The sequence below is a fragment of the Cervus elaphus genome, chromosome 5 (genome assembly GCF_910594005.1).
Source record: "Cervus elaphus chromosome 5, mCerEla1.1, whole genome shotgun sequence".
Taxonomy (NCBI): domain Eukaryota; kingdom Metazoa; phylum Chordata; class Mammalia; order Artiodactyla; family Cervidae; genus Cervus; species Cervus elaphus.
The window spans coordinates 90,946,080-90,969,544 of record NC_057819.1 but is presented as its reverse complement, the minus strand read 5'-3'; the positions used below and the strand labels follow the sequence as shown (position 1 = coordinate 90,969,544).

Here is a 23,465-nt window from a genome sequence, read left to right as displayed (position 1 = left end):
AAACTGCTTTTACAAAATTGCTTTTAGTACTATTCCTTTGCTCACCATGTTTTGGGAACTCCTTTTGTACCATTACAACAACATAATATTCATTGTTGGGATATACTTATCACTCCTTTTGACATGCAGGTGTAAGATTAAATCTGATATATTTGTTAAAGTCTTTTACTTTCCTTGCACTTCATAGAGGCATTCAAATTTTATAGGCTGACACTACCCTGGCACAGTGGAAACACTGGTGAGGAGAGAAAGGTGTCTTATTGAGCCCATTTTACTAGGTTTCATGTAAGCTGCTTCTGAATCCTCCCTCCAAAATTTCCTGAAATTTCTTGAATTTTAATAATATTCTCCGTTTTGATGACCTTTTGATAACTATATCCCTTGTTAAATCTGAGCTACAGTAGCAGTACCTTTCTAAAAAACAGAAATACGTCGTGTTGGGAGGCTGCTTTTATGTAGTTGCCTATATGGTTTGTTTTGTTTTTCCTAAGGAATGCTGGGTTGCCTGTGTGATCTAACCTATTTCAAATGGTTGTTAATATTCAGTTCTCCTATGTACAGTCTCCATAAAGTTGGGAAGAGATGAACCTTGTGACCTACAGTCTTAACTTTTCTTCCTACAGACAAGGTTTCTTCTTAATCATTACACAAAGATAAACATTTTATTCTTAAAAGTTTTCAGAAACTTTACAACCTCCTCAGTAGTACATTTCAGTATTTATACTGAAAAGTTCTTTGTAACTAGCCTAAAAGAATCATGTTTTTCTTCTTTCTTCTCTCTTATCTATGGAGATTGAAAATGTATTGCCATCCTTCTTAAAGAACTTCTTCCTATGCTTTATAAGATGAAACTTTAATATTGAGGTTTTCAGTAACTCTAAAGGTAAAGAGAGAAGCTTTTTTTAAAAAAGACCTTTTGTTAATGGAGGCTATTTATTCACCTGAAATATAGATTATATCAATTCTATTCTTCATATCAGTGTTTTACTATGATACATTTACATCAACATTTCTCTACTGATATTTTATTGTAGGATATAATAGCTGTTTTTGAGAAATGAGCATATTAGTAATTTCTAGTATCTGAATTCAAGCTTTACAAAGTAATTAATGTGGAATGCATGAATCTTTTCAAGTTCTAAATTCGAAGGGAGTATAAGAAATATTTGTTTCCCATTAACATATATGAGTCTAGTTTTTTAGCCTCTAAAAAGTGTAGATTCTAGATTACCTTAAGAACGAAGATGAGGCTTGTTTTATTTATTTATTTATTTTTGAGGCTTGTTTTAGAATCCATTTGTTCTTAAATTGCTTACTGAGGGTGTGGTTATTAATTTAAGTTTCTATTTTGTGGAAAACTACTTTTTTCTCTTAAACTTGTTAAGTTAAAAAGCTCATGATTTTGTTATGATTTGATGGTATGTCCTTTAAACTTCAAAGTTTTTTTCATGATGGTGACAACCATCTCTTTAAAATGACATATTAAACTTTAGCCATTGTTGCTCATCTTTGAGGGTGTTTTTACTATACTTCATATGTTTTATGGAATATCCGGATTTGTCAGGTTACTTAATAGAAATATGAATGTTTCAAAATATTCATAATTTGCATTTGTTTGGCTCAGGCTGACAGATGCTTGGCACCTACCAAGATTAAGGCAACATGCCAAGCGCCGTGTGGCTTTCCTTGAAGAAGACAAATCTCTGCCCTTTAGGAACTTATAATCTAATAGAAATAAAATATTTATTCAAGTTTCACATTTAGGAGACTAAATGTCAAAATAAATATAAACCAAGTGCTATAGGTAGGGAGAAATCCCTTTAGTTTCAGATTAATTACCCAAGGTTTCATGGAAAAGTTAGCCTTTGAAATGGGACTTGAAGGCTTGTTTGCTGTATTATAATATACACCATCTCAATAGTATTCATTGTTATGGCTAACCATCCATAATTTATCTTATTAAAAATAAAAATCACATACCCAGTTTGCCTATTATAGTGACAATAAAGTATAATCTGTTTGTTTTTCCCAGTTGAGAAGTGATTATTTTGTTTATCTGTTTCTTCCAGGAAAACATTTAAAGTTGATGATATGTTATCAAAAGTAGAGAAAATGAAAGGAGAGCAAGAATCTCATAGGTAAGATAACCTATCAGTTTACATTAAGTGACAAACTTGAGGAAAAAAGAAAAAGTACAGTGATCATTTTCATTGTGATCACCTCAATATTGTAAGGAGTTAGAGCAAACTTTGGAGGTCATCTGATCCAAACTCATACACAAATCAGGAATTACTTCTCCTGTAGCATCCCTGGCAGAGACTCCATTCTTAAGCCTTATCTTGAATATCTCCAATGCTGGAAACTCACTGTTTTCTAAGGCAATTCTGTTCATTATTATTTTTCTCGACTACAATTTCTTGCATTTTGAATCAAAGTTTCTGTAACTTGTGCAGTCAGTATTAATCCTGCTACCTCATCTGAAGAAGGATGGAGGCTCATGTCTATGGTGTACGCAGCTGGGCTCCAGTGCTTCACACCGTCACATCTTTTCTCAGGAATCATCTACAGTTCTGAGAGGCACTTTTTTTCCCTTTCTCATCCTTCCTCTTATTGACGTCCTTCAGACAAAATATTCTTAACTGTAGTTTATATTTGAAATGTGTTTATCACATGATAGTTTCAAAAACCTGGCCTTTAGGACAGAACCTTAATGTGTGTTTTCAAATATGATTCCCAGAATTAATCCCTAAATGTTCCCAGTAGCTTAATATCTCCCTAGGCTAGACAGATGCTTCCAATCCTAGACAGTAGGCATCTACTTACTCTTTGATAAGTAAAGAAAGTTGAGTATTATTCTGAAGAGAAACAGGGACTTGGGTGGTATTTGTTTATTCATTGACTACTTTAGGGGAGAATGTAGAACTAAAAATACTAGATTTTTTAAAAAATGGAATTGAGAAAACTACCACACGGATTTTTCTTTTTCTCTTGGAGTTTTAAATCATACCTTACCAATTTAGATAGGATGTACATTAACTTAATGATGCTTTATTTATAGTCTCATTTTTGTGACTAAGAGATGTCATTTTTGTAACTGCTTTTAAGTTTGCCTTTTCAGTTTGGTTATTATTTGAAATTTTTTTAAAAATCTCATTTAAAAAATGTTTGCAGTCTTATAGGACTGGACTTGTAGGACTGCAGCGTAATTTATATTTCCATATCTAGGCAGTCTTGATTTGTAAATAAAACTTTGATGGTTCATTCTAGAAGCTGAGATCCCAAATCTTTACCTAATCGATTACTGCCCAAGGAATACCTTGTATAAATACAGTACTGATTTATATAGACTGAAAATATGCTCAGTGCATGCACCCTCTATCCTTTGCTTGAATTTCTATTCCAAATCCTTGTCTGTTCACCTGCCCTGGAAAGAGCTTTTGGGACCCTCTGGGCCTTCTGTAGTTAAAGTGTGAAGCTGTACTCAGAGCTTGACCATACATCCTCTCTTCTTTTCTCCTGAACACCTAATAGTTTGCCCTCAGGTCTTCTGAGGCTTGGGTAAGAAGGAAGAGTGAAAACAAAAAGAAGAAAACTTGACTGTTTCTTCATCTCCCCCATCAAGGTTCTACCTTCATCACTGCTAAACATGACTACTATCTCATTGTGACCTTGGCTTTGATAAATATTACAGAACTTCTGTTAGAGTGTGTGTTGTGAGGAAGATAGATTACTATACTGGTACTCACCAAATAATTATATTCCTTTTGATCCAATGAGTTTAACAACTTTGCCAGTACTGTAACAGTATTGTTGACCAACTCACAGAAACTTCAGAGAGTTGCATAGAATTCCTGCTTGTAATTTTGAAAATAGTCTAGGATCTTACTGGGACCAGTGAGTTGGTCATTTCAGCTCCCCAAGATCTTTTTAAACAGACCTAACTGTGTTGGAGCTGACCATGCTTACTTAATACTCAGCAAGGCTCTTCAGGCCCATGAGGTATTGAATTACTGTACTAGATGTTCCACCCCCATGCCACACACACACTCCATCTTTATGAATGTCTCATTGTTGCTCCCAGAGTCACTAAAATTAACTGAGAAATTGGTTCATTTTAAGTTTACCCACAAGGCCCTATGTTATTAAATTCCTTCAATGTATTTCGCATCTCGAATTAGGCATAATCCTGCCGTTCTACTAAACTTTATCACATAGGATTGTAAGTTCCCTAGACAGCAGTATATAATGTCAGCACTATAAAACCTTGCTTGCAAGATCTATTGTCAATTCTCTTATGGGAGAACAAGGTAAATCTTTGTTGTTCCATGAAATTAATTAAGTAGACATTAAAATCTTAAATCATATACAAATAAAGTATCTCCCTTCTATATTTTTATTCTGCACTATCTTAAACATAAAGCTCTTACTCAGTTTAATTGGAACTCATGTTCTTTCAGTATTTCAGTAGTCTTAATGTCTCCATTGTCAAACCCAATGCATTTCATTCCCCAAATGAAAAGTTCCAGGAGACTGTTGAGATACCCCAAATACTACAAGCCCTACAAGTACTACAGCCCAAAGGTTACAACAGTCAAATGCCTAATCTATTTATCACAGTTGTAGAGACTTAAAACCAAATTCCTGGCATTATCTGTGGAAAATGAAGTTGGTGTTGAAGGATCTTTTTTGTCTTTTATACTTTAACTCTACAGTTATCTTACTTGTCACAGATAATGGCAGAAATTTATTAGGGGAGAAACTGATAGAAAAAAAGAAACATGGCACATTTCATGGTTTTCACTTCTTTAAGGTATCAGTCAGTTTGTGACAATAGATCAGGGTTGCATTTGTCACCTTAAAACTCAATAGTAACACCCAAGGACTGTGAAGATTATTTCTCTTATACAATGGCTTTTGCAGACTCCGCAGCCAAGTTTAGAAATTCATGGTGGTCACATCTCTAGTCTCTGTTTTTCCCTAATCTCTTCTTGCTCTTCTGGTGTGGTTATGTATATTTAAAATGTCTTTCTTTTTAGAATTTATGATACAATACTTTATGTCCTATCCTGTCCATCTCTTGTTTCTGATTTGCCAGTATATTGTGGATTTTGAATTTATTTTGAGTTTTGGCCAAGCAGTACGGTTCATTGGTATAAATCTCTGATCTTTCTGTAGTTTTCTGTTTTAGCAGGATCCCAGGGGGTCTCTTGGGCTATTCATCCTACCAGTTTGGGAATTCTCTAGTCACAACTCCTGACTTCTAAGTGCATCTCCACTGACTGAAAGGTAGCATGAAAAGATTTCCAACTTGCAGTTGCTTCCAGAAATATTTCCTGTGGTCAAATGAGAAACATTTCCACTTAATCATTTTCCATTCCTGGTCCTGTTAGTAGCTGGAGAAATTCCTTCCAAAGATAACTGAAGTAGAACATCTACTAGGTATATTTCCAAGCCTGTGTTTTTAGTAGGTTGAAAAGGTAAAGTGCCTTTCATCACTTTATGTTGTTGTTATTACAACCTAAACTTTTGAGTTAGTAATCTTCGTTTTCTTATCATCTTTTTTGTACTGTAACAAAATTTGGATTCTTTTTTTTTTCTGGGATTCCCATTTCCTTCATGTACCATGTCCCAGACACTTTACTAAGACCTAGTGGATATAATGGTGAGCAAAACAGATGAAGACCTTGCCTTTCTGGAGTTGATCAGCATTTAGGGGAAAAAAGCATAATTGTATAATAATTATAAGTGCTGGGAAGTAAAAGTATACACATAGGGAAACTATGGCTGTATAAGGCAGGAGAATCAGCTCTTGTTTAAGAGTGTAATTTGGGAATAGAAATGTTCAATGAGGGCTTCCATGAAGGAAGAAGCTGCGATTTGAAACATGAATATAGGAGTAAAATGAGGATAGAGGGTGAGCAGGTAGATGATTCTAGATAAAGGGAACATAAAATCATTTGAGGGCAGTGTAGCTGACTAGAGAGAACATGACATTTGATGAGACTAGAGCAGATAGCCATGACCAGATAATGCAGAACCTTGTAGGCTATTTAAGGTTGCTGGTCTTTATCCTAAGAAAGCTGTAAATTATTTAAAATAGATACATTGCATTAATGGTGTTACTCTAGCCACCTCTTTTGTAGGTTTAGCTGCATTTTTAAAACTTCAAGCTGCTTCTTAAGTTGATTATGTCTTTTTCCACCGTAATAGGATCTGATGTCTTCCTCCCCTTTCTCTCTCTCTTTTTTTTTTTTTTTACCAATTCTTTCTTGATTGTAAGTTTTGATGTTGTTTTCATATCAACATCTTTTCAGACTTAAGTTTTAATTGTTCCTTTTTTAGAATCTGGGCCATAAATTTCTCTGTACATACGTACTTCTGAAGGTGCCTTATCATTCACCACTAATCATATATGATTCTTAAAATCTAGGTATTTGAGAACAGATTTTTCCCCCAAAACAATCATATCTTTATTGACTTTTTTTCTGAATACAGCGGCTGTTTTTTTACTTGAGTCTTAAGGAAAATAAACATATTTTAGAAACAGCTTGATACAGTTTACAGTGTGAAGCAGTATACTAATAAGAAATGCTAGTCGTCTTAATGTTTACATCATAACATTAAATGTAACTTACCTTATCATCACAGTTGACCTTTTTTCAGGCCATATAGCCATGACTTTAGAAATAAAGTGTTAAACCTGCCACTGTCAGATCAATGTGTATAAATTTGAGGCACTAATCTTGGTTTCTTTCCTGCATAAAAATGTTGGTCCTTCTGTGGGATCTGTCTACTCCTAAAATTTGAGTTTCCTACATGAATCTCATCTCAAAATACTCGTCTCTTATGAATTTAAATTTACTTAACCTTATTCTGCAGACTGCTTTACAGTTGTCAGATACTTGTCAATTACTTGTGCTTAAAATCTCATCCCAAAATTTCACATTCCCCTTCTAGTTTCCTATTGCCATATTGCTTTCTTCCTAAGAAGATGAAAATAGGGAACACATCATGAAGATGAACCAAATCCTTATCTGGTATCTTATTCTGATCGTCTAAGCTGGATTCTGTGCTGCCTAAGACCAGATAGGCTTGACCAGACCTACATGTTTCTTTCTTCCCTTCCTCTGATCCAGCTTAACCAATTAAGATGTAGACACAGTAGCCCCAGGAGAGGGAAAAGGGTGAATCAGAAAGGGAGAGAAAACTGTCCTCTTTCCTTGGACTAAACCACCCATGAAAGGGATCAACTCGGGATCAACTCGCCTCATTGTCACATTGTATTCTAGGTACATATCAGTGTTTACTTTTAGGAGAGTGTTTTCCCCTAAAAGTGCTTGCTTTTAGGGGAAATTATGCATAGCAAATCACATTCCCAAATTTATTTTTTAAGCTGGTTAATTTAAATTTGGAATTCCTTTTCTCAAACAATGTTATATGGCAGCTGAATGGATCTGCCATCTCATTTAATTTGTAATGTACCATTTAAAACTGTGCCTCAAACCATCCTGTGGTGACCTTTTTGTTAGTTTTTAATTTCCAATCTTTTGTAGATGGATACTTTTGTAAAATATATTGATCACATACTTGGATGTCATGGCAATGCTAAGTTTCTGTAAAAATGGTTAAAGTCTAATTCTCAATGTCTTGCCTTGTGGAATGGTAACAGTTTCTCCAATGATCTCAGTGGGTAGACCAGGTTTTGAATAACACTAATATAAAGTGTTTTCTGGGGTAGATCAATGCAAGGTATTTTTGTTGTTTCACAGTTGGAACCTAGGATCGAATTTCCGATAAAAACAATGTAAATAATTTTAGAAGTACCACAATATAATGGGTCCTGATCCCTGACCTTTAAAAATCTTACAACTCTAGGGAGGACATCATTATCCTTTTGAAAATCATTTGTTGAGTGCCTTTCTGTAAGACATTGCTAGATACAAAGGATACTGATATGTTAAGAGAGAATGTGTGTGAAAAAATTGTGACATAAAGTGGTAAATACAAGTGCTTATAAAGGAAATTAAGCTCTGGGATGATTGGGGATGGGGTCTTTGTAGAAGGGGAAGCAAGTATTTTGATGGATTCTTTAGTACCATGCCTCCCAATCTTCTTTTTATAGATAGTAGGTCATAGCTAATAACTGGAGCCAGAATTCAAACTTGGATTTGTCTCTATTTTATCATTCTATTTCTACTTTCTTATATGAGGCTTTAGTAGGGCTAAAGAGAAATAGGAACCATATCACAGACAGCACTTAGACAAAAGGTTTGGCAGTTGGGGACCCATTAGAAAATTGGAGAAAGAAATGATTCATTTAAAATGATGTTTTAAGAAAATTAACCTGGCCTTTAGTATGTAGGTTTAACTGAAGCAACTAAGAATAGGATAGGCTGGTTGTGACTAACGAATTATCTTATAACATGTGGAAACTGGACTATTTCTCTTGGTTTCTGTTTTATTTTGGAGTTTAACCTGTTCTACATTATAAGGTTTTGTTTATGGAACAGTTTTTTATAGAAAAATGCTAGTTATCTTTTAGTAAAATGGCTTGTAGAGTTTATAGATGGTATATATACTTTTTAAAAATCAATGATATATAATTAATATTCAGTATAATACACTCACCTTAAGTATATAGTTTGAGTTTTGACAAATGTATACATTTGTGTAACCATACCCACAGTTAAGATATAGAACATTTTCATCACTTTGGAAAAAGTCCTTTGAGCTCATTTACAGTTGATCCTTTTAATGTACTTTTTAAAATTTTTCTTGATACTTAAGTTACAGTTACTAATTTTTCTTTTATGTTTATGCTTTCTAACTCTGCTTGAATCCTTACACTTCATAGTCATTTTGTTAGTCTGTTGATATCCTAGCTTACTTTTCTTAGTACCGTTCTAGAAATGCCCTTCAGAACTCCCACCCTGTAGTTTTTTAGCATACACTTTCATGGATTATCTCACTAGAAAATAGAGGCATCCTCACATCTTCTTTTGAAATATCTCACTTAACCTCCTATTGCTCTAAGACTTAGAATTCTGGGCACAGATACAAAACTAACCTGTTAGTAATATGTCCTCATTTCTAACCATTGCTTGTTCCTCAATGCTCTCTTACCTCAAAGTCTTTATATAACTGTTCCCCTCTGGTTATATGAATGCGTAGATTGTCACCATCATTTTAAAAAGGTACCCTTTATTGAACCATATTGTGCTTTTACTGTTTTACTTACACTAGTAAATTTCTTGAGTAAGGGTTCAGTACTGCTTCCCTTTTCCCAACATCTGTTCTCTATAGCCCGCTATAATCTGGTGTCTGTATCACATGACAGAAACTGTTCTGGAAAGTTATGAATGGCTCCTGATTTAAAGATAGATTGCCCTTTTCCAGTTTAAAGCTACTACAAAAGCCTGTTGATGTTTTCATTTATCCCAACTTAATAGTTTTTCCATCGTTAGTAGATAGTTTTCTAAACAGAAGGATCATTATAGTTTATGCTTCCTTTTCATTGCTTCTAAAACTAAAAGTGAAAATGACATGTTGAATAGTAAGTAACAAATCGATAACATATTTGTGATAGTGTATTTCATCCCTCATTAAAGTAGAAAGTGATGGTTCTACATCATTTGTTAAGGAGGTTGAAATTCTGTAGCTTGAAAATACTAAAAACACTTTTGAGTATTGAGTAGCATGGATTCAGCTATTGTTTAGAGGAATGGGAAGGGAAATCTGTCCCTGTTTTACAGGTAGAACACTAAAGCACTATAAATTATCTTGCCTCTTATTTGGTGGTCTCTTTCTGCCTTGCTTCTTTGGTGTTTTTTGTTTCTATTTGTGTGGTGTGTGTATTTCAGTGTGTATAGACCCACTGTTTTGGATGTCATATTTAAGACGGAAAGCATGGAGTCAGTGGGCTTGAATAGAGTTAAGAATTAGACCACCAAATATTTATAAATTGGCTGAAGTAGCTTTGATTTCAGTATTATATTTAAAGTCTAAGTTATTTTTGTCATACCATATTAAAGTAGTAAAATTTTTTGTTTGTTCTGTTTAGCTTGTCAGCTCATCTGCAGCTTACATTTACTGGTTTCTTCCACAAAAATGGTATGTATTTAAAAGTAAACTTACTGGCAGTCTACAGCAGCACACCTTTGTGAATGCAAAAAAACCCCACAAAACTGTAAATTTGTAAAATTATATTTAATGGAAAAGATGTTGATTCTGATGATTTAATTTTTCTTTAGTGGATTTCCCCAGCAATTTCAGTTATTGCGTTTGTGGTCAATAGTGGAATATGGAGGATGTAACTTATAACTCATTAAACTTTAAAAGTGGTTCTTAAGTCTCAGTCTGTGTGGAAACATTTTGACAGTTTGAAATACTGTATACCTGGACCCTCTAAGGCCTCAGATCTAGTAGGGTTTTGGTGGAGTTTAGGAGTCTGTATTTTAACAAGGCATGAAGGTAATTCAGAAATAGGGTGTCTGAGAAACAAGTTTTAAGAAACTACTTTAAATAAAGAATGTGTATAACTGAGTCACTTTCCTGTACATCAGAGGTTGGCACAGCATTGTAAATCAATTATACTGTTATAAAAATAAATAAAAAACTCTTAAAAGCTTTTAAAAATTGTAGGTCAACCTTATACACACGTAAGATTGTGCTCAGCACCTGGTTTCCTTATAGCTTTCTTGCTGTCCATTTAAGTTATGAGTGGATTTTTAAATTGTTAAAATAATCAGTGTTTTGTGGGATCATTCTTGAAGGTAAACATTAGCTTATCTAAATAGATGAAATTCCACCTCTTAAAACTCAGTCATACCTTTTAGGGCTCCAAGTATTGCGGTTAAAAAAAACTGTATAACATTATCTCACCCAACGCAGAGCCCTCATCCTTCCAAAGATCGCCAGTAGAAAATATGGAAAAGACTTAATAAAATGAAATTTCTTAGATTTTGTCATTTTTTTATTTACACCATTTTTCAAACTTTAAATTATAAAGACGGTGAGGATTTTAATTAACTGCCTCAGAACCTAGAATAGGGATAAACATTTTGAATTTTTTTTTTAATGACATTTTATGGAAAAACCCAAACAAACTTTGTGGCCATCCCAGTACGGAGATAAAACAACTGAAACGAGCACTGCTAACCAATGGGATGTATCAATATGTTAGATATTGTAAAAGGAAAATTATATAGTCTTGAATGTTTCTTCATTAAAAAAAAAGGTGAAAGCATACTGGGAAAAGTTTCAGTTGGTTTCAAAATGGATAAAATGCCTCTGGGCTTGTCCATCTTAAATTTGTGTATGTATCCTTTAATATAATCATGCAATGGAATAAAATCTTTATAAGAAACAGGTCAAGTTGTTCATCCTTGGTATTGTTTAGTAAGAAAAAAAGTGTAATAATAAATAGAATGGTTATATTAGAACAGTTTGATAACTAGTCAAGTTTTTAATGTAAGAAATTTGAAGTCTGGTCATTTCTGTCCTATTAGTCTGGTCATATTAGCAGCTAAAGTAACTTTAGTGTTGCCTTAGACCTGGTCTATTTTTTTTTATAGAAGTAACCTGAGTGGCATTTTCATGTTTTTTCTCCTAAATCATTTATAATCATCTTGTAAAGTTATTTCTAAAGATTCATTGTATTTGATCTCCTGTGGTACTTAAAAAATACATGAATTCTAATACTTTAGAAGCTCATAATTTGAATTTTATAGGTTTGTTAGCCCTTTGTTCTCAGGTACTTCTATAAACATAAATTACTCATCACTGAAATTATTGATGGATATTAATTGAATACTATTTACTAACATCATAGAATTAACAGTAATTTACTTGAATTAATTAGTTGAAATAAACTGGCACATGGTATGGTAAATTTTTTTCCTGTCTACATGACAGAAAAATTCAAAAATTGCTCAAATTCACTTAAAAGTTTTTTTTTTTCTTGATATTACTGGAATAAATAAGAAAGTAAACTGTCAATACTTCTATTTCCAGAAAGTAATTTCCCATTAGAACTTTGAAATTAGTGGAAGTTGGAAAGAAGCAGATATATTGCCTCTCTTGTCTATTCAAGGTATATTTGTAGTTTTTTTAAGAAATAATATTTTTAAGAAACCAGGATAGAAAAACAACATCAAGATCCCTAAAATATTATTTTTTCTTTTGTTTTTGAATGAATACTTATTTAGCAGTTACTACTTACAACTGCTTAGAATGAATACACAGATTATTAGGGTACTATTTTCATGGTGAGTATTTTTGTTATTGCATTTTGGACATTTGGATATTTTGGGTATGTTAAATTATCTTTATCCTGGATACAGCTTTCAAGAGACTGATTCAAATGTACTTTATGTATATGCCCTGAGTAAGAAGAATGTTTCTAAGCAGAAAAAGTGTTGCCTAAAATTTCAGAACAAAGATTATTTCTTTGTATATGGATTCATCTATAACATATATATATGTGTGTATTACTCATCTATAACATATAGAGTGTCTGTATACATATATATAACATAATAGTTCTGTATATTGTTGAAACTTAATGATAAATGAATGATAAAATATTTAAGGTTTGGACTATTAGTGCCTTTGGGATTAAAGCCAAGTTGTAGGGAAGTATTCTGGAACCTTAATTTGCAGAAGCCTTTTTTTAAAGTTCATTGATAAAGAGACTATATACTATCACTTTAAAATTAAGATTCCTAAACTCTGTAAACCAAGAGAGTCTCCTAGGTAGTAAATAATATCTTGATTTTTGCTATCCCATTTAAAGAAATTCTGGGGGAGGGAGGGGGGTTCATGGTGGGGAACACATGTACACCCATGGCTGATTCATGTCAATGTATGGCAAAAACCACTACAATATTGTAAAGTAATTAGCCTCCAATTAAGATAAATTAATTAATTAAAAAATTTTGTAATAAATGGGGAATGAATCTAAAAAAAAAGATTCTTGGGGAAAGGTAAAAAAATAGCTCGTTTTCTTGTGAAATGATAATATGTTTATATTATTATAAATAACTTTTATGTTTAATATTTTTTGAAATCCTTTTTTTTTTAATCCTTTCAGTTACAAGTTTTGGTCAAAGAGAGCCTTTTAGTTTAGACATCTGAGCATTCAAAATGAAATGAAAGATAGTAACCAATTCAATTCAAACATATCTTAAACTAGGAAATTTTTCTAATAGATTTTGGGAGAAAGAAAAAAATGTTTATTTTGTGTCTTACCTCTCCTGAACTATTTCATTTATGCTTTCTACTAGGAATAATTAACTATATTTGTTAAATTTGGAACTGATTTTGGGGAAAAGGAATGAGTAAACCTTCTGAGAAGACTTCATTATAGAAAGTCTTTGTTTGAAATTCTCAGACATCTTAGGAAAATGAGTACTATTTTTTAAAACAGGTTTTGAAGTATTGTTTTTCTATTTAGATAAACCATCACAAAATTCAGAAAATGAACAAAATTCTGTCACCCTGGAAGTCCTGCTTGTGAAAGTTTGCCACAAAAAAAGAAAGGTGATGTATAAAATGATACTGGTGGATTAAATGGAATAATTTTTTTCATTAAATATGTTTATGCAAATATATATGTTTTTAAACCATGTGGTGGTGGTTTAGTCGCTAAACCATGTCTGACTCTTTTGCGACCCCATGGACTGAAGCTCGCCAGGCTCTTCTGTTCATGGGATCTCCCATGCAACAATACTGGAGTGGGTTGCCATTTCCTTCTCCAGGGGATCTTCCCGACCCCGGGATCGAATCCAAGTTTCCTACATTGGCAGATGGATTCTTTACCACTGAGCCATCAGGAAAGCATTTTTAAACCTTAAAAGCTTTAAAATGTGTTGATGGCGGAATTGTAAAATTGATAACCTCTTTTGCCAACCTTCCATGTCTTCAAGTTTTTCTAATCTGACTGTAGGTATCTGCATAAAACTTTGTTATAGAAGTGTGACAGTGTGGGGGAAGAAGCCAATTTTTTAGCATCTTAGGACATAAATTCAGTTGCTTCCTGCTACTCTAATCTCTTAGCTTGTTTTTTTTTTTTTTACTTTAGCTATTTAAACACACTGGTATTTTAAATAAGGGCTAAGAAAGAGTTTTTCCCTAAAGGATTATCTTGTACCAGTACTTTCAGGCAAAGAAATTCTGCTGCTAGCATTATCAGTCATTAACTTGTTAATATATTGCTTGAAATTTTTATTTACAAGATGAAATCATTTTACCATAGAAACAAGTATTATGCTGGTTAAATTTCCTGGGCAACCCACCAAAGCCAGTAGGCTTATTTTTAGTAGCCTTGGAAGTCCTTGGGTGTTTTAAGAATAGGAGGGACTTCCCTGGCATTCCAGAAATTTAGGACACTTTCACCACTGGGAGCATGGGTTCTATCCCTGGTTGAGGAGCTAAAAGCCCACAAGCTGTGGGACAAGCCCCAAAAAAATGAATAAGAATGATCTGTATAGAGGTCCCTATTGCTAATGCTCTTCCAAAATCATAGTGAGATGATACGGTAAACACTGTGCTAGAGATAGAGAGTAGACCAGAGTGACGGGAGAGGGCAGTGTGAGTGTGTATTAGGGACGCTCAGGCTAACTAACAGTACTCTCTAGTCCCCCAAGCCCCACACACGGTTAGTAGTAATGTGAAAATTCTGCAAGGTATGTTATTGTTTAGGCAAAAAAAGAAATGACTTTAACTATAGTATGATCCTTCTTGTGTTAAGAAAAGGCATAAATGTTTTCTTCAAAAGTATATGCACAGCCACTTGCTAATATTAGTCCTCTCTAGAGTGTAAGAACTGGGGTGATGGAGACATATTTTTCCCGTTTTAACCCTTGTTGAACAGAATTTTAAGACCGTAGGCATGTATTCTGTTTGTTTTGAAACAGAAGCTACCTAAAATACATACTGTATTTTCTTCTTATAAAGGTCTTCTGCATCTTGCAATTTTTCGGCTTTGCTCTTTCACCATAGCCCTAGTTATATAACCACAGAACATTACTCATAAGATGATTAATATTACTTCTTATCAACAATATATTTTAATATATGGATTTATTATTTCTTAAGGTTGTTGTCAGTAGGGTTATTGTAATCATCTTTTTTCATTTCTAATGATCCTATTCGTTATTTTGTTAAAAATAGAATATTTAAGGGAAAAGAGTAGTTTACATGAGTTGTAATACTTCAAGCATGGTTTTAGTTCTATATTTCTAACTTAACACTTTAAGATGACCATCGGCTAAATATAAGATATACTTTATCATTATTTTCATTCTATTGAGGAAGTCCTCAATTGTGTTAACATTTGAAAATAGTTGACTGATATTTTCTTTGCGCTTTATCACAATTTTCAGACCTTTGTTTAGAATCTTAGCATGCCGTTTGGAAATCATGCCCTAAACCGTACTTCCTATAGCTGTGATTAGAGGTTTTATTATCATTCTTATCATTGCATATACATAAATAAATATAATAATCTTTGCCTTTGCAGGATGTAAGTTGTCCGATAAGGCAAGTTCCTACAGGTAAAAAGCAGGTGCCTTTGAATCCTGACCTCAATCAAACAAAACCTGGAAACTTCCCGTCCCTTGCAGTTTCCAGTAATGAATTTGAACCTAGTAACAGCCATATGGTGAAGTCTTACTCATTGCTATTTAGAGTGACTCGTCCAGGAAGAAGAGAGTATAATGGGATGATTAATGGAGAAACCAATGAAAATATTGGTAATTTTTATTTTAATAATTTTACTAGATTTTATTGTTGTAGATTAAGATGAACTGTAAAAATGATTGAAGTAGTACATCTTCATAGTATTCATAATTGTGTACAAAATATTTCTTTTTTAGTTATTTTAATAATTATTTAGAGGGAAAAATGATCCAGAACTAGAAGTTATTGCATGTGCTCTAACAACATGGCCTTTATTAGGAAATCTCTAATGAGATAATTAATTTTATGGTAGGTTGGCCTGGCGCTTACACTATTAGTTGTTGTGCTGTACTAGGTATTTAATTTGTAAAATTTTCATTATTGTATGGTGAAACATTTCACGTAGTAAAAAATATATATATATTGAACACTGGATGGAAAAGACTGGTATTTAAATTAGTCTCTGAGCAAATAATTCATCCCTTCCCCCAGCGTGTGAGGAATTTCATACATATAGAACATTCAGAATTTGGTAGTGAATGACTATTTATCTACCACTTAGATTCTACAGTTAACATTTTATTATACTTACCACATATCTATCTTTCTATCCTCCACACTGTTCTGAATCCACCTTTGAGGTAACTATTCGTATAACATATAGGTGCTCAGGACACAAAGATGATTTAAGAAATCCAGTCCCATCTTCCAAAGGCTCATAACCTAGAATACAGAGATAAACATAAAATATAATTGCAGCTAAATGATCCATGGTATAATAGAGGTATTTCTGAAGGTTAGTGGAGAACTACCTTGACAAAAATAATCTTTTGAGTCTTGAGGCATTCTTTGAAGTTCTTGGAAAATAACCATGAAAGAGGAGGAATTTTTTCTCCTTGCCTAGCAGGGAAGATCATTCTGAATAGAAACTAATATCTGCAAAAATGTGGGGTTAATAATGTCAATGAATATTAAAAAGTAAGAACATACACATAAGGTAAAAACATAAAATTGAAGGGTGTAAGTCTGGGTATTGCAACTTCCTATACCTCATTTGGGATAGAGTGTGGTATGTGAAGGGTCCAAATGTCATAAATATGGTGTATTTGCTTGAATATTTGATTCATGAGTCATGTTTATCAAATTCAGATGTCAATGAAGAACTTCCAGCTAGAAGAAAACGAAATCGTGAAGATGGGGAAAAAACGTTTGTTGCACAAATGACAGTATTTGATAAAAACAGGTAATGTTGATGGACAGGCAAGGCTCCCATGTTTTAGAAATGTTTTTATTTTGAAGCAGAATATGGTGGTGATACTGTTTCTTTGCCTTTCTCTTTATTCTTATGGATGAAGAAACAAATTTGCAATTACTAAACTTTTCTCTTTATCACATAGAAAGCAATAAACACAGATGAGTTGTTTGAATGTTCAGTTAAGATTGTTTATTCAGCAAGTATTTTCTCAGTGTCTACTTTTTTGTTAGATACTGTTTTCGCCCATGAGGAGGCAGCAAAACCCCTGCCCTCATGGAGCTTAAATTCTAGTAGAGGAAACAGGTATACTCCCCAAAATTATATCAGCTAATATACTTAGAATGCTGTGAAGAAAAATAGAGAATAAGTGGTGGTTTTATAGAGAAAGCTTCTGGGAGAAGGTCATATTTGAGCAGAGACCTGAATGAAGTGGGCTTCATGCAAATATTGAAATTATGTATTTACCTAGAGTTAAGAAAATTTTGTGTTGTCATCATTGTGTGGCTCTGTGTGCATTTGACACAGGGTAAGAAGGAACACTTGGATTTATAATCATTTCTGCAGTTTTCACTTGGGAATTAAGCACCTTAGTGCCAGTGAAGAACCTCTGGGAAGCAAATGCAGTATTCTTTTTTGATACGATTAGAGGATGAAACCTGGAATATGCCATGATTTCTTGTCCTGAGGTGCTCACTGGTAGTGAACACAGTTCACTCTCAGTCAGGGATAGGAGAAAGCCAAGCCAACTAGTGCATTTCTCATGCTCTTTAAAAAGTAGATTATTGCCTTGATATAATCCGCTTACTAGCTACCAGGGTAAAGAAAGGTTCGGGGCTTTTAATGGGAAAGCAAAGGTGATTAGGAATAGTGACATTGATTTTGCTACCATATTGTCTTTGAATCTGTCACTTAATGTCAGTGACATTATTTTCTCTAAAGTTAGAAATTTGAAAGGGGTTATGTCTGTGGGAAAAGCAATTAGGATGTCGTACACTGGACTTCATCAATGTTAGTAAATGTTCTATTTTAGGCAGTGTAGGAGGAAGGGTACATTATATTCTTTGAAAAATTCTTTCTACCTTACATATGTTAACATATTCCTTGTATATTTTTTAAAAACGGCCTTTTTAAAAATTTTATTTTTAATTGAAAGATAATAGCTTTAAAATATTGTATTGGTTTCTACCATACATCAACATGAATCAGCTATAGGTATACATAGAAAAACTGCTTTTTAAAAAAGTACCAAGAGGAAATCATAGAATAATTTTCTCCCAACTTAAATTTTGGAAATTTTCAAACTTAAAAAAGTTGAAGGAAAAATGCAGGTAGTTAATACCCATGTACTCTTCACTTAGATTCATAGTTTGTTGACATTTTACCACATGTGCTTTATTCATGAGTATTTTTGTGATAAACCATTTGAGGGTTAGATCATGACACTTGATTCCGTTTCTTATTCCTAAACTTAGCCCAGATCTCCCGAGAGCAAGGACATTAACCTCCATAACCACAATACATCTTCCATATGCAGAAAAGTTAACATGAGACAAAAATACAATACTCTCTCCCCAGTTGCCTCGGTAATGTACTTTTCTGTTCCCTCCTCGCCGTAGTCAAGGATTGTGATCTGTAGCTAGTTGTCCATTGTGGTATATATTCCGTCTCCTTCAATTTGGAATGGTTTTCCAGTCCCCACCCCCCACTTTTTTTTTTCCTTCTGTGACACTTTTAAGTACAGGCCTGTAGTTTTGCAGAATGTATTCCATTTTGGACTTCTGTGATTGTTTCATGTTTAGATTCCGGTTAAACATTTTGGGTAGGAACACTAATTGATGATGTGTACTTTGTGCATATCACAGACACAGCTGATATTTGGTTTGATCACTTGGTTAAAGTGGTATTCATATTTCTCCATTGTAACAGTACCAAGTATGGATTAATGAATTCCAGTTTTATTCAGTCTGTTTTATTTTTATTTTTTTAAAGGTTTACTTATTTATTTAGTTGTGCCCGGTCTTACTTGTCCTGTGTGGGAGCTTTCATTGCAGCACGTGGGATCTAGTTCCCCAACCAGGGATTGAACCTGTGCCCCCTGCTTTGGGAGCACAGAGTCTTAACCACTGGACCACCAGGAAAGTCCCCTATTCAGTCTGTTTTAATCTATTTCTGTTGCTATTTTAATGTTCAAATTGTCCTAAATTTGGTCGGGAGGAGCTCTGGAGCTCTAAGCAGGTTCGTAAGTCCCTTTGACTTACTTTTATTTATTTCTTTGTTTTCTGGAGTATTCTAGATATTCCAGGCTTTACATTCTCCTTTTCCTACCTCTCCTCTGGAATTGGCTCTTTCTTCAGAGTCATGGTTCCTTTTAGTAAAGGAAAAGTATTTGCCAGCCAAGATCTGGGGATTAGATGTTTAAAAATTCGTTTTATAATCTCTGAGAAGTTAAAGTCCCCTTAAAGAGTAAAATTCAAAAGCCATATCGAAAAATATGAATATGGAGCAAAATAAAAAACTTCTTTTAAAAAATGGGCTTCCCTGGAGGCTTAGAGGGTAAAGCGTCCACCTGCAATGAGGGAGACCTGGGTTCAATCCCTGAGTTGGGAACATCCCCTGGAGAAGGAAATGGCAACCCACTCCAGTACTCTTGCCTGGAAAATCCCATTGACGGAGGAGCCTGGGAGGCTGCAGTCCATGGGGTCGCAAAGAGTCAGACATGACTGAGCGACTTCACTTTCCGTTCCTTTTGAAAACAAAAACACCATCATAAGCCAAGTTGAAATAAAAATGACAAGTCAGAAGAAAATTAATTTCAATTCACAATATGTAGATATCAATGGATACCTCATTCCTCAAATATATACAGATCATATTAAGTAAAAAGGAAAACACAACAGATCAATAGAAGAATGAGGAAGGGATATCATGAAAATATTTATAAGAAAAGAAAGTATATATGGTTTTTAAACAACTAAAAGGTAAAACATCTGAATATAAAAGTGCATTGAGATGTCATTTTTTTCACTTACCAATTTCACAGATATCAAAAAACTTGGTAAAAGCCTCATCAAGTACCGTTGATAAGACTGTGGGGGAAAAGGGACTCTGGGGGAAAAGGAACTCTTCATACATTACAAATAGGAGAGTAAATTGGATTGTAGCCATCAAATGTACAACCATGAAACAATGTTATGTAGCCAGGTAAACATGTGAGGAGAGCTCCTTTCCATTTTAGAAGAACATTAATATCTATTCAAACTAATAAAATCAGCTTTAAAAATATTAAGCTGATATATTGAAGTAGAAAAAATTGAAGTAGCACAACATAAAGATAATCCTTAAGTTCTTGAAATCATTTGCTATTAAATCAAACTTTAGAGCCAAACTATCTGTATTGTATTGCTAGCTCTGGCTACTCACTGTGTCATCTTAAAGCAAGTTATTTAACCCTCTCTATGCCCCCGTTTCCTCTTCTGAACAGTGGAGTAATAGCGTCTACTTCATAGAGTTGTTGGGAAGATTAAATGAACCATGTAAATACAGTCTTTAAAATAGGGCCTGGCACATAGTAAGCACTCAATAAATGTCAGGTAATATCACCTAAGAGAATTTCTGTAAGACTGATGAGGAGATGCCAGATTCTTGATAATACAGTTAATTATTGGGTATGGTTGGAGAATGGTATTTAGGTTAGTAGTGTTACCAGTGTTTAATGGTATGGAAAAAATAAAAAACTATATATACACACACAAATATGTACACACACATTAAAACTGTACTGTGAGTATGGGTTTAATTTAATTGATTCTTTGATTCAACCAGTATTCTACATATTCATTCACCTGTGAAATGTTTATTGAGCACCTATATGTGCCAGGTGCCCCCTTAGGATCTTACAATTATCCAATTTGTCATTATAATCATCAGTTTGCTGACTCAAGAATTCTAGTTCAAGTATTTACAATAAGTAAAGATAACAGACATAATTCTTAGTGGCTCCCTAAGGCAAGTATTAAAACACTGTTGTTATTTCATTTCTAAAAGTATAAAGCCTGCACACATGCTTTATACTTAATATTTAAAACTTACTAAGTTTTAAGACCATAAGCATATTATACTTTAAATGTTTAAAGTTAAATCTGAGTAGCTACAGTAATGAAATAATTCTCTAGTAATAGTTATTAGTACAAATCATTAAAAAAAATTTTTGGCCAGGAATGGAGTGTAGGTATATTTTTAAACCTTGTTGTAAATGTAAGCTAGTTTATAAATTTAATAAATGCTTTTGAATATAAATCTAAAGATGTAGAATTTGTGTACTTACAATAATACTCAGGTTACTTTAAAGTGTATGTGTTTGTCTAACAGGCGCTTACAGCTTTTAGATGGGGAATATGAAGTAGCCATGCAGGAAATGGAAGAATGTCCAATAAGCAAGAAAAGAGCAACATGGGAGACTATTCTTGATGGGAAGGTATGGACTACTCAGAAGACTGAGCACGTTATAGTTATAAACTCCCATTTCTGATTGATGGTTTTTTTCCCCAAATGCAAATTCACGTTGAAAGGAATTCACATTGGAAGGAAGAGTCCTTTTTTTTAATACCTTGAAAAACACAAATCAAAATTATCTAGTCAGAGTATTTAATGGAAGGCATTATCCTTGGAGCCAGACCACCAGGTTCAAATCTCCACTCGTAGCTATGTGGCATCTGGCAAGTTACTTAATCCTGTGTGTCTCAGTTTTCTCATCTGTAAAGCAAGGGATAGAATTGATGAATTAAATGAAATAATTAATGAAAGATGCTTAGCACCGTGCCTGGCATAAAATAAGTGCTCAATAAATGTTAACTGATATTTTAAATCCCATTCATAGTAACAGCAGGTAACATCTGACTAATAAACTTATCAGGAAATCTTCAAATCTTAGATGACGTAGGCTTAAAATAACGTTTAAGAGACTTAAAAATAGGCATTACGTACATTTCTTGGATAGGCAGACAACAGAACCAGTGTCATTTGTTTCTAAATATATTAGATCAGTGTAGCAGCACAAGCAAAATCCTGAAAGGATTTTTTTTTTCTTAAGTCTTAAAATTAGTCTAAAGTTAACCTAAAACAATGTGTAATAGTACTACGGAAAATTACGGAAGTTTTCTGAGAACCTTTACTTTCCAGATAACAATAAAAGAACTTAAATTTATGGTACAAGTATAGGAATAGACCAGCACATCACTGAAGCATAATCTTGAAACAGTTTTGAGTTTAGTCTGTGATAAAATTGGTGTTAGATCTGTGTGGGAAAGATAAACCATTCATTATCTGTGTGACAGAATTGCTCTCTAGCCTTCTGGAAGTAAATTTAGACCTAATAAATTCCAGGAGGCTCATAAATGTAAATGTAAAAATTAACACTACATAGCTTCAGAAAAGACAGGTGAATATTAATATGATCTTGCTATTAGGAAAGCCCTTCTAGGTGTGATACAAAAGCTAGAAAGCATAAAATAACAACTAATTAAAATGAATCGTTTCTATACTTTAAAAATCTTAAGTTAAAACCAAATGATGGACTGGGCCAAATATTTGTAACATACGAGGCTAATATGAATTGCAATTAATAAAAAGATAAGCAATCTATTAAAAAAAGCAATCTAATTAGGAAAAATGGATAAAGAACAGTCTGACAGGTCTTAAAGCAACAGATACAGATGACTAGTAAGCTTTTTAAAAAGATACTCAACTTTACTAGTATTCAAAGACAAAATCAGAGATTACTAGCTTTTGATTACTAGTTTGACAACAGTTAAAAGAGGTTGACAGTTTCTAGTTGGAGATGTGAGGACATATATTCTCGTAGAATGCTTTAAGTTAAGAATAAGTTGATATTAACTTGACTGGAGGGGAGACTGACAATATGAATGAAAATTTTAATTGTGTATATAGTCATTAACAATTTGATATAACAGTACATTTTACAATTTTGTCACAAGGTAGTAACTAGATAACTGAAAAGATCTAGGTAATAAGTCTTGCCTGAAATTTTTAAATAGTGAAAAATTGGAAACACCTTAACTCTTTATATGTATCTACAGTGCTTGAATTTTCTGCAGGTATTTGGTATTTTTATGTTTCAAAATTTTTAAAGTCTAAATTTATTCTTGAGAAAATAGGATTGTTGTTTTTCCAAGAAATTGAGACAATATTAAATTTCTTTTTTAAAGTTTAAGTTTCTTCATGAGAAAATAGAATTATTATATCATATAACGAGTATGAGTTTATATGCATGCTGTAGTCCATGGGGTTGCAAAGAGTTGGACACGACTGGGCAACTGAATTGAACTAATATATGAGCTTGGGGGTTTTCCCAAGAAATTGAGGTATCCTTTTAAATCAGGTCATATAGATTTGCTTCTTTTTAACAGCTCTATGTTACTCTGTTAAGTAAATGTCCCATAAATTGCTAAACTAATGTCACTTAAGTTGATAATTCGATTATTTTAATTTTTTTAACATTTTAACAAATGTTGTT

General features: G+C 33.4%; 1 protein-coding gene across 2 annotated transcripts in view; it reads left to right on the top strand.

The window, feature by feature from the left end:
• The window catches only part of SUZ12 (SUZ12 polycomb repressive complex 2 subunit), a 38,306-nt gene that overhangs the window by 5,240 nt on the left and 9,601 nt on the right, over positions 1–23,465 (top strand). The window contains exons 4-9 of one of the 2 annotated variants that reach the window (XM_043903106.1): positions 2,070–2,138; positions 10,061–10,110; positions 13,454–13,539; positions 15,521–15,752; positions 16,828–16,921; positions 21,302–21,407. In XM_043903106.1, the coding sequence (XP_043759041.1) occupies positions 2,070–2,138; positions 10,061–10,110; positions 13,454–13,539; positions 15,521–15,752; positions 16,828–16,921; positions 21,302–21,407 (637 nt within the window). The remainder of the gene's footprint in view (positions 1–2,069; positions 2,139–10,060; positions 10,111–13,453; positions 13,540–15,520; positions 15,753–16,827; positions 16,922–21,301; positions 21,408–23,465) is intronic. The other variant, XM_043903107.1, reaches the window with a different exon arrangement.